Genomic DNA, 15,317 nt, shown 5'->3' on the forward strand with positions numbered 1-15,317 from the left:
ACCATTGCCACTGTCCCCAAGCCTGGGCTACACAACCTGTGGGAAAAGGAATGAGGGTGAGTGTGTAAGTGTTCCATCCATATCCCTCATCCCAAATCCTTTCCCAACATTTGAACCTAGGACGATAAACATGCCTGTTCAAGTAAAAACCATTGGACTAGGGTAGGGGCTGTTTCGATCATTTCTCATTCTTTTATGATAGAAGAAGAAGATATACTCATCATAGAGGAAAGAATGTACAAAGAGAGGAGAATAAGATCCTCCGATAAAAAGAAGAAACCAAAATAGTATAAAAACAATTAAAATCAAACTGCCTTGCAATCTCAAAAGATCAGAGAAAATAACTCCTTCAAAACTGCCAGCAGCAAAAGACCAGCAAGAAGCCAAGTACTGAATCCCATCCCAAGGCAATACTCCAAGAAAAGATACAAGCATTCCTTTCCATCCCAATTCCCCATAACTGCAAAGATGCGACAAGTCCACAAGACTAAACCATCATCCCTCTTCACAAAACCTGTCAACAAGATATGTAATAATTATTCCACGCAAGGCACACCCAATTCTCCCTAACTTATCCAATATCCCCCAAGAGAAAGAACAATGCTTCATGGACGTGTACTTCACAATGGCCAAACAGAAAACATCCTTGCCAAAATCCTCCTAAATTGTCAAGGGGTCATGCCCGTGCAGTGGCAAGACTACACCAAGTCCAGCCCAGCTGTATTCATCCTTATCCAAGGCAACACTCAAGTGTCTAACCCCATGGTCAAGTCTCATGACACAACTGCACTTGAGAACCAACTAAGGTCATCACTAAAGAACCCGAACTCGAACGGTAAGGGAAATAACTCACATTCCACCAATACTAAGGGTAACTCTCATCCCCTTGGTGCAACTAGGGTCATAGATGATACCGCCCAACCATATAGCCGGCAGCTAAGAAGGACGTACACTCAAACCTTTGGACAAAGAGTACTCGCGCGATTCCCTTCCCAAATGGATCATCTGTGGAGCTCCCAATCCCACATGGAAGCCCAAGACACCCCTTGAGGATATCAAGAACCTGCCCTTGAGCAGTCCTTAGGGTTGCTCACTTAGTACCCAGGGCAGGTAGAATGCACGCCTAGTGTTCCCTTGAAAGTCAATCTCCAAAGTATTCTCGGTCACATACGAGTAACCACGAAGGATCTAATGATCATACATCTTAGAAGGAAAACACCACAATCAACACTATCTAGACCAACAACAACGTCATAGAGACATACAAAAACCATCCCCACGACAACCGCACAATCACATCCAAGTTAACCAACCATACCTCCAAGTCAATACCATGTGTTAGGGTCGCATTAAGACCCTAACATTTTCCCCCACTCAATCTATTAATGTCCTCGTTGAAAAACAAACACGAACCAAGTCTCAGTGATACTCCTAACCTCCACCACGGGAGGCTTTAACCAACCACAAACCAAAACTCTTCACAGTAGTCAATCTTGTCTCTGATCCCATGGTAGACTTGATCCCAAATCGATCCAAAGTCACTCTTAGAACGCAAGGTCTTCAACCCAAACTCAAAGCCAACACAAAATACCACTTCCTCTAACAAACACACTCAGGTCTCTAATCAAACCCAAAACTTCTCACATCCAAGATCCTTACCCAACCGCAAGTTAACTACTAACTCACATACAAGCAATTTTGATGACCAACACATTCCCAGAACTCAAACTCTCAATCCTTGATATAGATTTTTATTTACAACCTTTTCTCTTAAGGCCAAACTCTTACATGAGTTTTGATGAGCATTCCCCCACTAATTCACAGAGGCAAAACACTTCTCAAAAGCCAAACTTAATATGAAACCAGCCAAGACTCATTTCAATTTAACCCATAGAAAGATCAGCCCAAAATTTCATCACATCAAGGTTCTATCATAACCCCATTCTGATATCCTATACAGTACCATCTTCCGGCAATCGATACCATCTCAAGGTTCCCTAAAAACCTTACCATCCAAGACTATATCCCATTTCAAAGGTTCTTTAATCAAACCAACAACCCACTTGGTACGACCAAGCAAGTAAACATCCAAGCTCAAAACCAACGACCACTTCCAAAGTGCATATCCACCCAGGAAGCCTACAAAACACAACTCCGAAGATGGATCTCCACACCCTAGAGTCTCTTCACAAACAGTCAATTTCAACACCATCGAGCTTTCCATGCCTAGCAAGCCAACCAAGCTCAAATCAGACAAGTCATTCCAAAGGTGAGTCCCCACCCAAGGAGTCTCACAAACACAACTCCAAGGATGAGTCCAACCCAAGCTCAAATCTAACAAGTCATTCCAAAGGCAAGTTCCCACCCAAGGAGTCTCTCAAACACAACTCCAAGGATGAGTCCTCCCCAAGTAACTCCACAAACCACGAACAATCTCAACATCAGGAATTCACAACCCAGTTCCTCACGAGATAACCAACACTACTCAAAATACCACAATTCTAGAGTTCACCAATCGACAAAAATCCAACCACAAGATCAAAATGAGGACTTCCTCGAGTCCTCAAGGCTCCAGCTCAAGTCACAACTCAATGACACTTTTCAATATCGAAACCAATCTCAACCACAATCTGTCATGGTTACAATTCTGATATCACTACCCTCTGGCATGAACTCGATTTTTCAATTGAAAGGAAGCCCATGGCTTGACACTTTACTCTAAAAAGAAGCCCTCTAGCTCAATTTCTACACACACCAACACAACAACAACAAATAAGAAAGGCCCTTTGGCTACAACAACACATGTGCCCACTGGCAACATGGCTCAAATGTCTTCCAACTATACTCACCATACTACTCTTTGGCAACCTCATCCCTATGCCCTCTAGCATGGGTCATTGATTAAGGCAACAAATTTAAATTGTGCAAACACACTTTCGTCAATTCCACAATGGCGGTCTCCAACTGCATTGGTTCCCACTAGAACATATCACATGAGTAATTGGGTTCCAACAAAGCCCAATGAGCAACATCTATGGTTCCCTATGCTACCAAACCCCACTGGGCAAACATCAACACAATGACCCACAAAGAGCTGAGCTCGTGGCTTGAGGACATCAGTTCAAAGTGCACATTAATCATTCTTCCCCATAAATCTAAGAATGTCACCTCTCTCTATGGGTACGAAGATCTAAGAATGTCACCTCTCTCTATGGGTATGAACTTCTCAAGTTTTGTAAGGACACCCTTGGACAAAGTCCTTCAATCATCCCCTTCCACCAGATCTACGAGTATCACCTCTACCTATGGAACAAGGACACCACAGAGTCTCAACGAACGTCACCATTGTGACTAACATAAAGTTGCCTTCATAGTTCAAGGATTGTTTGTCCAAGGTGCGCACTCTCATTATTCCCCTTGACCTAGGAATGTCGCCTCTCCCTATGGATATGAACTCCTCAAGTCCCATAACGCCCTTGGCCAGACTCCTTCAACCATCACTTCCATCACATCTAAGAGTATCACCTCTGCTTATGAAATGAAGACACCACACAAGCTTAACGGATGACCATCCAAGCTCCAATGCCAACCACAATAGGATAACTCCCAATGTATAGCAACAAAACCTGCCTCAAGGGCACAAGGTATTCTCATCTTAGTTCCCAACCATCAATCCTCATCCCTTCTCAAGGGTACAAGGCTCTCAAGTAACCTAAGGTTCACAAGATATTCACTAAAGGTCAGCTCTCATTTCATTACCCGCAATAGGTTACATGACAAGGGGGGAAAGAGAAAGAGAGAAAAGAACCTACTCAAAGATAACTTACTCCTTCCCCCACTTAGTTCCCATCTCATTTTCATTCGCTCTAATACCAACTGTAACAAACGTAAAGTTCACAATGGTCAAACAAAAATCACCCTTGCCAAAATCCTCCTAAAGTGTCAAGGAGTCATGCCCTTGCAGCGGCAAGGCTACACCATGTGTAGCCCAATCGTACTTATTCTTATCCAAGAAACACTCAAGTATCTAACCCCATGGTCAAGTCTCATGGAGCAACTACACTTGAACCAACTAAGGTCATCACTAAGGAACCAAGACTCAAATGGTAAGGGAAATAACTCACATTCCTCCAATACTAAGGTTAACTCCCATCCCTTCAGCACAATCAGGGTCTTAGATGATAATGCCCAAACATATTGTTGATGGCTAAGAAGGACATGCACCCAAACCTCCAAACCAAGAGTACTCGTACGATCACCTTCCCAAATGGATCATCCATGGAGCTCCCAATCCCACACAAAAGCCCAAGACTCGAGGACATCAAGAGCCCGCCCCTAAGCACTCCTGAGGGTTGCTCACTCAGTACCCATCGAGATGCAGGGGAGGTAGGATGCACACCTAGTGTTCCCTCGAGAGTCATTCTTCGAAGTATTCTCGATAACATACGTGTAACCACTGGGGATTTAATAATCATACATCTTGGATGTGAGAAGACAATAATCAGCACTAGTCGGACCAACCACAATGTTATAGAGACATACTCAAACCATCCCCATGACAGCCGCACATTCGGATCCAATTAACCAACCATACCTCCAAGTCAATAATCATACACCAAAACCATGTGTTAGGGTCACTAATTTCTACAACCTTAACACAATGCAAAAATAGATGTGATTCAAATTATGAGCTATCAAAACACGAGAAAGAAATATCCAGATATAACTCCTTCAAAGGCCTCCTAGTCTTAACAGATTGTTGGTGTTAACTCTATTAAGAACAACCAAGCAAGTAAATGCATTTATCTTGTAGGGGAGTTTAGCTTCCAAATAAAACAACGAAATGGAAAGGATTTAAAGGATCTAGCCAAATGCTCAAACAAAGATTTGAAGAATAAAAACTTGAGGAATCCAAAACTCAACTTTGACGAACAAAACCCACAAAGAGGAATTCCTCCAGCTCCTAATCATTTAGAAGCCTATGAAAGTGGAAATCCCAAGAAGAAGCAAATACCATTCGAACTAAGAATCTGAGCAATAATTTTCCAAGGACTCTGCATAGAACATCTTAAACCCGAATTATTATCCCATGAATCAGAATGTAAGCCAAGTTTACTCTTAACAAAGGGAGTTATACTAAAAGGGAAAACATTACAGCCATTTACCCACTAAAGCAGAGCTTTTAGACATGAGATTTTCAAGACCCAAAACACCCTCCACTTAGATCTACACACAATCTCCCAACAAAAATCCCTCTTCTCCCTTATACCCCTAACCAAAGGAGATACCATATTACTTTCACAATTTTCCTAGCTATCCATACTAGAATTCTAAAAATAGACAAATAATGAAGAGGTTAAAGGGATACTAAAGAGGCAAGCCTAGATAAGGGCGATACAACTACCTAGAGAAAATAAACACACAAACACCCATATAAACACTTAAACACCATCTCCATTACTAGATCTCAAAACCCAATAAGCTTGGGATTACACAATCACCCCACACACACACACACACACAAAGGAACTCGTAAATAAGGCAAGGGTTGCTAAACAATGCCACACCCAGCTAAGGAAGCTAACTCCAACACATGGTTATCAAAATTTCGATCTGAATCGTGCAATTCTACGATCCATTCTCGCCTAATCGATTAGGATCTTAAGTAGAATCTTAATAAAGTAGGATCTTATCTGGATTTTTAGGATTTTAGGATCGTGATCCTACTTGCAATCCTACCGATCCTACTTTTTTTCCAATTTAGGATTTTAAAGAAAAAGGCCCAATATATATTTTTATTGGCCCAAACACTTTACTTTTGCAATAGACACAAATTTGGTCTTGTTGGCCCAAATGCATCAAAATTAGGGCAACATAACCAGCATGTTCTAGGATTTGTTCAACCCAACTCAAGAGAGCAACTGAGCATCTCTTGAAAGCTCTCTTCCTTAAAAATTTAAAGATTTCTGAGAGCTTAGAGTTCTTGATAGACAGATCCTAGGTTATGTATTAGTAGGCTTGGATTGTTCCTTCTTCCAGCAATAGTAGAGGCCAGTTGAGAGCTTTGAGAGCAAGCTTGTAGCAATATTGTATTATCTTTGTAGTTCTTTTTACTTCTTCCTCTCTTTTTTCTTCCTTTTACTATCAACAAGGCAGAGACCTATATTTTTTCCCAAAGTAAAGAGCATATAGCTTTATTTCTCCCCCTTTTCTTTGTGACTAACAAAAAGTTCTTCCTCTTCCTTCTTTTTCCCTTCTCCTTCTTCTTAAGGTCTGATGACAAAACCTCATAAACTGAGAAATTTACATGAATTCATTGAATTAAGATTAGCAATTTCTTCTTCCTTCTTCTCTTCATTCTTTTTGCTTTTCTTATTAATTATATTTATTAAAAAAATAAGCTAGCAACAATATGCTCTTCACGAAGCACTTTTTAGTTCCTATTTAGATTTTTTTTTAGGGTCAAAATTGTTTTAAGGAAAAAACTGCTAGTCCTAGCTAGCAAGCTAGCTACATTTTTTAAATTTGTTATAATTTCTTAAACGCACTACCAAGTTTTTAAGATAATTTTATTGAGAGTTGTCATAAATTTCCAAATATATAAATTTTTAATTTATTTTACATTGTAAGTAGAATCTTATGATCCTACGATCCGATCCTATAGACCCTCCCAATGATCCTATGTAGGATCTTGATTCTAACAACCTTGCTCCAAAGACATGACACTACTAAAATTAATATTAGCAATCCCAATCTTTTCCAAATTTATTTAAACCTAAAACTTTCTTAAAAATATATAGAATTGTGAGACCATTGAAAAAGAGTCTACAATCGTCTAAGAAAAAAATAATATCATGTGAAAACTCAATATGAGACACAACCGACCCCTCCCTACCCAGCCTGATTCCTTTCACATAAATCTTATCTATCAACCTACTCAAAAGTATCAACAACTAGGAACAAGCAAAAAAGGAGATAAAGGATCCCCTTGCCTAATCCTACTCAAGGCTCTAAACCACGCCAAGCAACCTAGGCTCCCTATATATAATGACCGAGCAGAAAGCATTTGACAAGCATCCCCTCATCCAATCCTGCCACTTGACCCCTAACTCCTTATTAACAAAGAACACTTTTGGAATAGAAAAAGAAACTTTATTTTAAAAAAAAGAGAGAAGATTTAAAAAAAAAAAACAAAAAAAAGGAGAACAAAGAAATCTTGGGACAAAAAAAATTAAAAAAATAAAACTACATCATCATCTCATTAGAAAAGATCTTATCCAAGAAATTCCAACTAATGTTATTATAAGCCTTTCCAAAATCCAATATAAATATAATACATGGCGGAGTCAACATGGATCTAGAAGACATGACTTCTTAATTGACATGATCAAAACCTCCTCTCACAACCTAAGAGTGAATAGATCTCTCGCCAATTATTGTTCTTCCTATGAACATTCTCAACTGCTTCATTAGCCACCCTTGCTAATCCATTTAGTCTATTGCCTCCAACGCCTCATTTCCCTCAAAATTGCCGCCTCCACTTCATTTTTCAACGAAACCTACTTTGCTTCCTCCAACTTTGTTAAAACTCTTTTACCTTTCTTTTCTATCAATCTCAGCTAAGATGTTAGTTTTCGTTACCTCATTATATCCAAAGACTTCCACATTGCACCTTTTCAAAACTGCTCATTTTGAGTTTTTTCAAGATCTTAAAACCCTCCCACCCTTTATAGATACCCCAGCCCAAGAATTTTTAATCAAATAATGAACGGACTTATAAAAGAGATTTGTGAAAGACTAGGGAAATCATCCTCCCACTCACTACTAAACAAGAATACATCTAGACTAGCAACTGTAACAGCATTGTCCATAAGAATACCCCTCAACCCACAATCCCTATCAAATCTTATCAAAATTCTGCATACTCAAGGTAAACCTGCCTCTCCCTTTCTTTTCCCCTAGAAATCTTACTACATTAAAAAACAAACCCCACAATCCAACTAGGAGAAGAAAACCAAACACTGTGTATAACTCCTCCAAAAACAAATTGAAAAGCAAGCCTAGGAGGATCATAGACTGAAGAAAACCACCATTGACCCTACCTCTAAAAAATCTGACAACACAAAGAAAAGAAACCTATGTACTATAAACTACAGAGAAACGATGAGATTCTCACAAAGTAATAATACCCCCAGCAAATCCATGTAGGAAGGAACTCCCAATCCTCATGCATACCTTCCCAAACATTCATAATGCCTGTCTATTTTTTCAAGTTTAACTCCTTTTGGACTCTTTTTTATTTTTCCTCTCATAAGTTTAGGGAGTACAACAAACCATTCCTTCTAAAAGGGCTTGTGGGCCACAGTTGTCTCCCTCACCCCCCATAAGCTAATAGCCACAACTTCTCCCCCATTTGAGACCTCCCTTTGGCTTTTTAAAATATCAACAATTGAAGGCTTAATAGGAATAGACAAAGCACTTGATTGAGAATTAGAGTTCACTCGATTCTCCTTTTACCTCTTGCTCGGACCTACTAGACTCAGTTTCTAGCAGTGCATCAGTACAAGTCATTGGAAAAATAGTCATGAAGAGAATCCTCCTCAATCAGACTATCTACCGGCTAGCATCATTCTTCAAATGGTACCGCACACCAACCTGTGCTTCTTTAGAGGATCTTTTAGGCTCATGATCTCCCTTGTCATACTGATCAAACAAATTAGTTTCTACATCCACCTGACAATCTGCAAATTGCTCCATTTTGTTTCAAACAGATGAGGAGAAAACACACTCATCATCAAAACCATTCTCTGCCATCAGTTGTCCAACAACAAGCCCCTTTCTGACTCGTATAGACTCTTCTCACAATCATCTTCTAATACCATTGACAATCTCTCCCAGGCTCCTTATCATCCTTGCACTGCTGATCAGAGACTTTTAATGCAGCCTTCAACGATGAAATGGCTTGCTGAACAAAGATTAGAGTCTCTAAACCATGGTGTAAGCTGTTAAAATCACCACAATTCCTTACCCCTTCTTTGTCGAACCAAATGGAAAAAAATTTTGAATATTCTGAGAATTTTTGTGGGCACTTCCATATCTGAATGACTTTGCAGAAACTTTGCAACATCCTTCAGATAATCTGCACTATTACAATCATTATCTCCTTCCTTTTGGACCCAAAAGGTGAAAATCACACCCCAAACCATTTCCTTCTACTTGCAGAGATATATTTTGAGAACTTCCAAGTACTTCCAGTTCTGCCATGACCATAAAAGGTTGAAAACCTCTACATCTACTTTACGAACTTTAGAGTTATCCACATATATATATATTATCTTTACAAGCCCCTTCTTACCTGGGCTTGGAAGTAATATCCCTAATAATTTGAGATTGGGGTTGCTCTAGATGAGTTGTATCTGACTCTTATTTCTTGCTAACCCACTTGACAGGAGCCTTTGGACAAAAAGTAAAAGGGCCCAAGAAATCTGGTCCATCACACTTTGGGCTGGTTTCGCTTTTATTTAATTTTGAAAACTCTTCTCTATAGTGTTGATCATTTCCATTACGATTAAATCAACCAGAATAAAATCCCTTAATATTTGGGATCATGTCCCAACTACCGTGGTTCCTAACTATGCCGGAATATGTCTCTGCTTTTGCTGGAAATTCCCATGATCAACTCAAATCCTGCTACTTCCAGGAACTCCCTCTATTAAAAGTTTCAAAAAAGAGCATCAACATAGTTCATTGGCTACCCTCTGCAAATCTACGGTTTTATCTTCTTCACAGATCCTTAGAACATTTGTCAATCCACAATTTCCACAACAAAGTATAATGCCATTTTCCTATTGTTTATTTTATTCACTTAGTTCAACTAATTTATTTAAGGACGTAAAAAACAGCCACCAACCTAATGCTTCCTTCCCTTCCAAAGGACAAATGGAAATATACTATGACCCTATGTTCCAAATCTCTCTAGGCATAGAAATCTTCTCCCAGTCATTTGCAAGCAATTTCAGGCTGCAAAATCCTCCTTCAATCCACAGGAGCAATCCCCTAGATCCTTTTATCAAAGCCACAAGGCTCAAAGCACAACGAAACAAGATTGCCTAACACCCATTGAACTTCTTTCTTGCTCAAAACTAGAGAAAATAGTACATCTTACCAGAGAATTTTGTAATTCGGACTAATATTCAGTCCAATTTATTTATTTTTTATAATAAACCCAGTCCAATTTGTCAAAATCGAACACTTATCTATTAGTCTTAAACAAATTATGAAAACCCATATCAACTCGACAGCGATACAGCACGTCAGAGGACACCAGCTCACCCCCAAAAAAACTAACTAGCCATAATAATAAGATTAATCCCAGAAACTAAACCAAACACCAAAAACAATGGTGATTTCCAGCCACTCATTCTCATCGTGTCCTTCATCCCTTCTCATATTTCATCTCCCATTTCTCATTCTTTAGCAAACACATTTCTCATATAAGCAAGCAACAAAGAATATATAGAGCAACAACAATAATCTTCCTTTTTTGACAACAAAAGAAGATGAATTCATTAGAATAAAAAGAATATACAAAGAGGAGAGCAAGAAATCCTCCTAAACAAAAAGAAGAAAAAATAAAATAAATGAAAAAGGGAGAAAAACAGCCATCAGACTAATAAAGCTAGCCAATCCTGTTGGATATCAAAAAACCTCACTCCTTTAAAATAACTAAGAGCGCCACACAAAAGAGAGGCAAAGTAATGAATCTTCTCCCATGAGAAAGAGGAATTCAGCTTTTTCCCTGCAAAAATTCAAGCATTTCATTCCAGCCAAAAACACCATAGAACTACAAAAATTGCACATCTCAACAAAGCATGTGCTTCCTTCTACCGAAACTAGAAAAAGAGATGACAAACAATTCCTCCGCCAACCCTAGACACAACCAACCCTCTCAGGAGACCAAAAATTTTATTCCAATCCAAGCAAAAAAGCAATCAAAAACATATGAAAATTATTTTAGAACTATCAAGACATAAAAACACATCAGGAGAAAGCGCATTTGAAGGTCTACCACCATACTGTAGATTGTCGGTAACTTGATGTTAACTCAATTAAGAGCTAACCAAATAAAAGCCTCAATTTTTGAAGGAATTTTGGCCTTCTAAATAGTTTTATGGTTCAAAAGGAGATATTAGCACTAGTCAAAAAGATCAAAGAAAGATTTGCAAGAATAAACCCCACAAGAATCTAGAGACCAAGACCAAGCATCCACCCAGAACAATATCCCTCCTGAAGGAAAGGCAGTAGCTCTCCAACAAAATCAACAAAGAAGAAAGCTTCTCAAGCTCCCTATCATTTAGAGTTCTACAAAATTGAAAAATCTGGGAAGAAAAATCACCTTTAGAAATCAAAAAAGAAGAAAAACATCATTATGCCAAGATAACAAATGATACATAAGGATAAAATATGGGGAAAAGATCAGGAAAAAGAGGTATTGTTCGCCCAAATATCTTCCCAAAAATGAATTGGAGATCCATTACCCAAAATAAAATTAATACAAGGAATGAGGAGGGAGTAAAATATAAGAAATACACCACCATGGGCTTTTAGAAGGATATCTACTTCTCAAATTAGCATCCTACCCACTCACATGGAACCAAATTTATTTCTAGTGACTATGCCAAAGAGAGGACTACTTTAAAGGAAATCACCATAAACATTCAATCATAAGACTGGTGCTTTAAGACACCAAATTACCAAGACCAAACCCCTATCCACCTTAGACCTACACACATCCTCCCAACTAACATCCCTCTACTCCCCAACACCACATCAAAGAGAGTCTCTTATAATCTTCTCAAGCTTACTAGCTATCCCCTCTGGAATCCTAAAAATAGACAAATAATAAAGTGGAACACTAGCAAGAAAAGCCTAGAAGAACAGGAAATAACGCACCTTTCCACTCGTCAAATGCTTACACACCCTCTCCGCCACTGGACAACAAGAATCTTCCATTAAATGACACTCATTAAAGACCATAAAAGCAGTGTTTGGGAGCCTGAATTTTGGGATTAGGATTTGGATTTTTGTGGATTTGAAATAAATTCAATATAATTTTATACTACTTTTTGTACTAATACACAAATCCAAGACCGAGACCAAAAATCCATGTTGCCAAACGTAGGTAAAGAGAAATGACACAATATGACTATTTGTGTGTGCATGGGGGTGGGCATGTGTGTGCACACGTGTGTGCATATAAAAAAAATGGTGAAAAAATGAAACCTGCTGTAGCGTGTGGATCCCTTCCTTGACATCCCTTGATTCTCAATGGCAGCCTCTCGATAAGACTTGGCAGAAGTATGCCTGTCAATTTTTTCCTCTCCAAATTGATTGGTGTCTTTATAACTATCCTTGAACATATCACCTTCTTTTGCACCCCTTAGACCTCCATACCTATCACTACTCTGAAAGCTGCTGCTACCAAAGTTGTGGCTGCCATATGAAGCTGAACCTGACTTATATGTGACTCCAGAAGATGAGAGTCCAAAGTACCTAAAAAATGTAGAATACATAATTATTCACTGATAACCAAATACAAAGATAGAATGCTGAAAATTTAAAATATAACATAGAATCTCAGTTTGAACTAACTTGTCACGGTTTGCAGCAGCTTTATTTCTGACTTCTTGTATTTTATCCTTATTATTTAAAAGGGACACAATGGTTTCTGCCTTCTTCCTCACATTGATTCCTAGATCCTTCCCACTTGGCTCAGCATGTTCAAAACTGGTGAGAGACTTTACCAATGCAAAACAATTTGGGGAAACAGAATGTGAGAAATTCAATCTTTGATTCTTACTAAAAATAGAAAGGTGCAGAACATAAGAGAAGAGAGCATTGAGTGGATACAGTTTTACAGAATATAAGAGAAGAACCCATACTGAGATCTGAAAAGTGTGTTCTATAATCTCATCAACTGCACGTTCAGATCCATTTGCTATCAAGTACTCTATAACAGCCAATGCCTGATAAAGAAATGATTTCAGACAATGGAGAAAGCCAAAACAATGAACTAGGACAAAAAACTAACCAACATTTCTAACTGTATTATTTGACAACTGGCAAAAAGAAAATACTGACAAGATGGTAAAGTAATGGGAACTCACTTTATACACAAGACGCCAATCTCTACCAGTTTCACCCAATCTTGTCCATAGAACATTCATAACCATCTGACATTCAGTGCTGGAAGATACAAAAAAGATCAGGTATATTATAGATAACAAGACATATTCCTTGGAGAGTCAATATTAGTGAGGGAAAAAAACAATACAAACATGGAAAAAAAAAAAAAAAAAAAGGATAACAAAATTTATAAATTACAATTTTTTTGTGGCTTGTGCAATTTCTGCTAATGCAGAACCATGAGGACCCCAAGGTTCATTATCTGTTGCATCCAAGACCTACAAAAAAAAAAAAAAATATTCAATATCAAATTTTGGGTTGCACTTGCAAAACAAGCTAGCTAAACTCAAGCCCTTTTCATATGCCAGTATTTAGGCATTGAATCATCAACATAATGCCACTGAAACTACAATAGCAAAATTTGTACAATTTAGTAGTGGTAGTAGCAGCAGTAGAAGAGAAAACATGTTCAGTCAATATATTCTTCACCACAGATAATCTGTTGATTATTTATATAACCATTAGCCAGTTACAAGTATGAATAGTAGAGACGCGCAAATTTTGACTGAAAAAAACCACTTCGAAAAGCAACCTTAGTGGATTTCGAATAAGTGGAATCAAATTAGATAATAAGTCGGGATTCAAAAGTAAACCCACACAAAAACCCGTCAATCTGGCTTTAAATATTATAACTACAACGCAAAAGTTGATGCTATAATCCACAAATTTCAGATAAAAAAAAAAAAACTAGTTTTCTCACAAAATAATGAACCACCCAAAAACTTGATCATTTTTCCAACAAATACATACTAAAATTCAAAAAAAAAATCAGCTAATAATGGGAGTTTTACCTTCTGCTCGATCTCAGGGACCTTCAACACTTTCAGATTCACCTCCCGCTTGCTGTCAACAAGAAAAATAAGAAGAAAATAAGATGAAATCATTTTAAAAGTCATTCATAGAAATGGAGAAAACAGGAGGAAGAAAAAAGAAGCTCACATTTCGCGGACAGTTTGATCGAGGACCTTCATGAAATCCATAGCTGGATTTGCTACAAAGACGAAGAATTCCAACAATGCACGATGAAACAAGAACGATCGGCGATGGATCTGCGCGAACTGTAGGGTTTTGAGAATTTAGAAGGAAGCAGGGATTTGCAGATCTGCGGGTAATAAACGACAAAATCAAGCGATGGTTTTGCGGTGGGTTCTAAATTTTGGAAGGATCGGCTGGTGGAAGAGTGGGACAACGAGGCTCGCCAGGGTATTTATAACAATATCGCACCATTCTAGTATGAACACGTGCATAGCACGTGATATAGTAATTCAAAGGCAGGGCTCATTTGGAATCACCTTCAAAACATTATACAAACGAAAATTAAATGTTAAAAATTAAAAATAAAAAAGCAACAACTAATTGATTAATATTTATAAAACTAAAATTAATTAAAAAATACATTATAAAAATATGATTAAAATAACAAAATTAAAAAATAATACACTTTTAAAAATATTATAATAAAAATAAAAATTATTATAACTATTTTATTTAACTGTTATACTTTTAAATTTTACTTTGTAATTAATATTTTATTAGATATGACAACTAAGAAATAGTAAAATTATATTATAATTGGCTTTATTAGTATTTTATGAAATTTATGTATATTTTTATTTTTACTATATTTAAATTCCCATTATCATTTTAATTTAAATTTTATTCAAAAGTGTATAAAATAAATTATTTAATTCAAAATAATTATTTTCTTATATTAAAATTTTTGACAACATGTTGTCAAAACCACTGAAAATTATAAAATCAAGTTTTCAATTTTTCGCAAATAATTGAAAACACACAAAAAAAAAAAAAACATAAAAGTGACAATATAAACAAACACATTTTTATAATGTGTTTATTCACTATGCAGAAATAGAAACAGAAAATAGAAAATAATAACGATAAGCACTCTACTCCTACAAACTTTAATTTCAATTCATCAATATTAACCACAAAAATAAATAAATAAATAAATAAAATGACATCCCTCAATACACTCCAATAAAATGTGGATTATGTAAAAAATATTAGTTGCCTATAGCTATTGCATTTATCAACTTACCCTATCTCCTTTG

General features: G+C 37.3%; 1 protein-coding gene across 2 annotated transcripts in view; it reads right to left on the reverse strand.

Moving 5' to 3' along the window:
- LOC131152057 (clathrin interactor EPSIN 1) overlaps positions 1-14,429 on the reverse strand; it is a 28,867-nt gene extending 14,438 nt beyond the window's left edge. Inside the window, exons 1-7 of one of the 2 annotated variants that reach the window (XM_058103657.1) lie at positions 14,185-14,429; positions 14,037-14,088; positions 13,384-13,463; positions 13,167-13,245; positions 12,942-13,025; positions 12,652-12,797; positions 12,283-12,552 (exon numbers count right to left, since the gene is read on the reverse strand). In XM_058103657.1, the coding sequence (XP_057959640.1) occupies positions 12,283-12,552; positions 12,652-12,797; positions 12,942-13,025; positions 13,167-13,245; positions 13,384-13,463; positions 14,037-14,088; positions 14,185-14,225 (752 nt within the window). In that variant the 5' untranslated portion in view covers positions 14,226-14,429. The remainder of the gene's footprint in view (positions 1-12,282; positions 12,553-12,651; positions 12,798-12,941; positions 13,026-13,166; positions 13,246-13,383; positions 13,464-14,036; positions 14,089-14,184) is intronic. The other variant, XM_058103656.1, reaches the window with a different exon arrangement.
- Positions 14,430-15,317: the final 888 nt, after the last annotated feature.

The sequence above is a fragment of the Malania oleifera genome, chromosome 3, assembly GCF_029873635.1.
Source record: "Malania oleifera isolate guangnan ecotype guangnan chromosome 3, ASM2987363v1, whole genome shotgun sequence".
Taxonomy (NCBI): Eukaryota; Viridiplantae; Streptophyta; class Magnoliopsida; order Santalales; family Ximeniaceae; genus Malania; species Malania oleifera.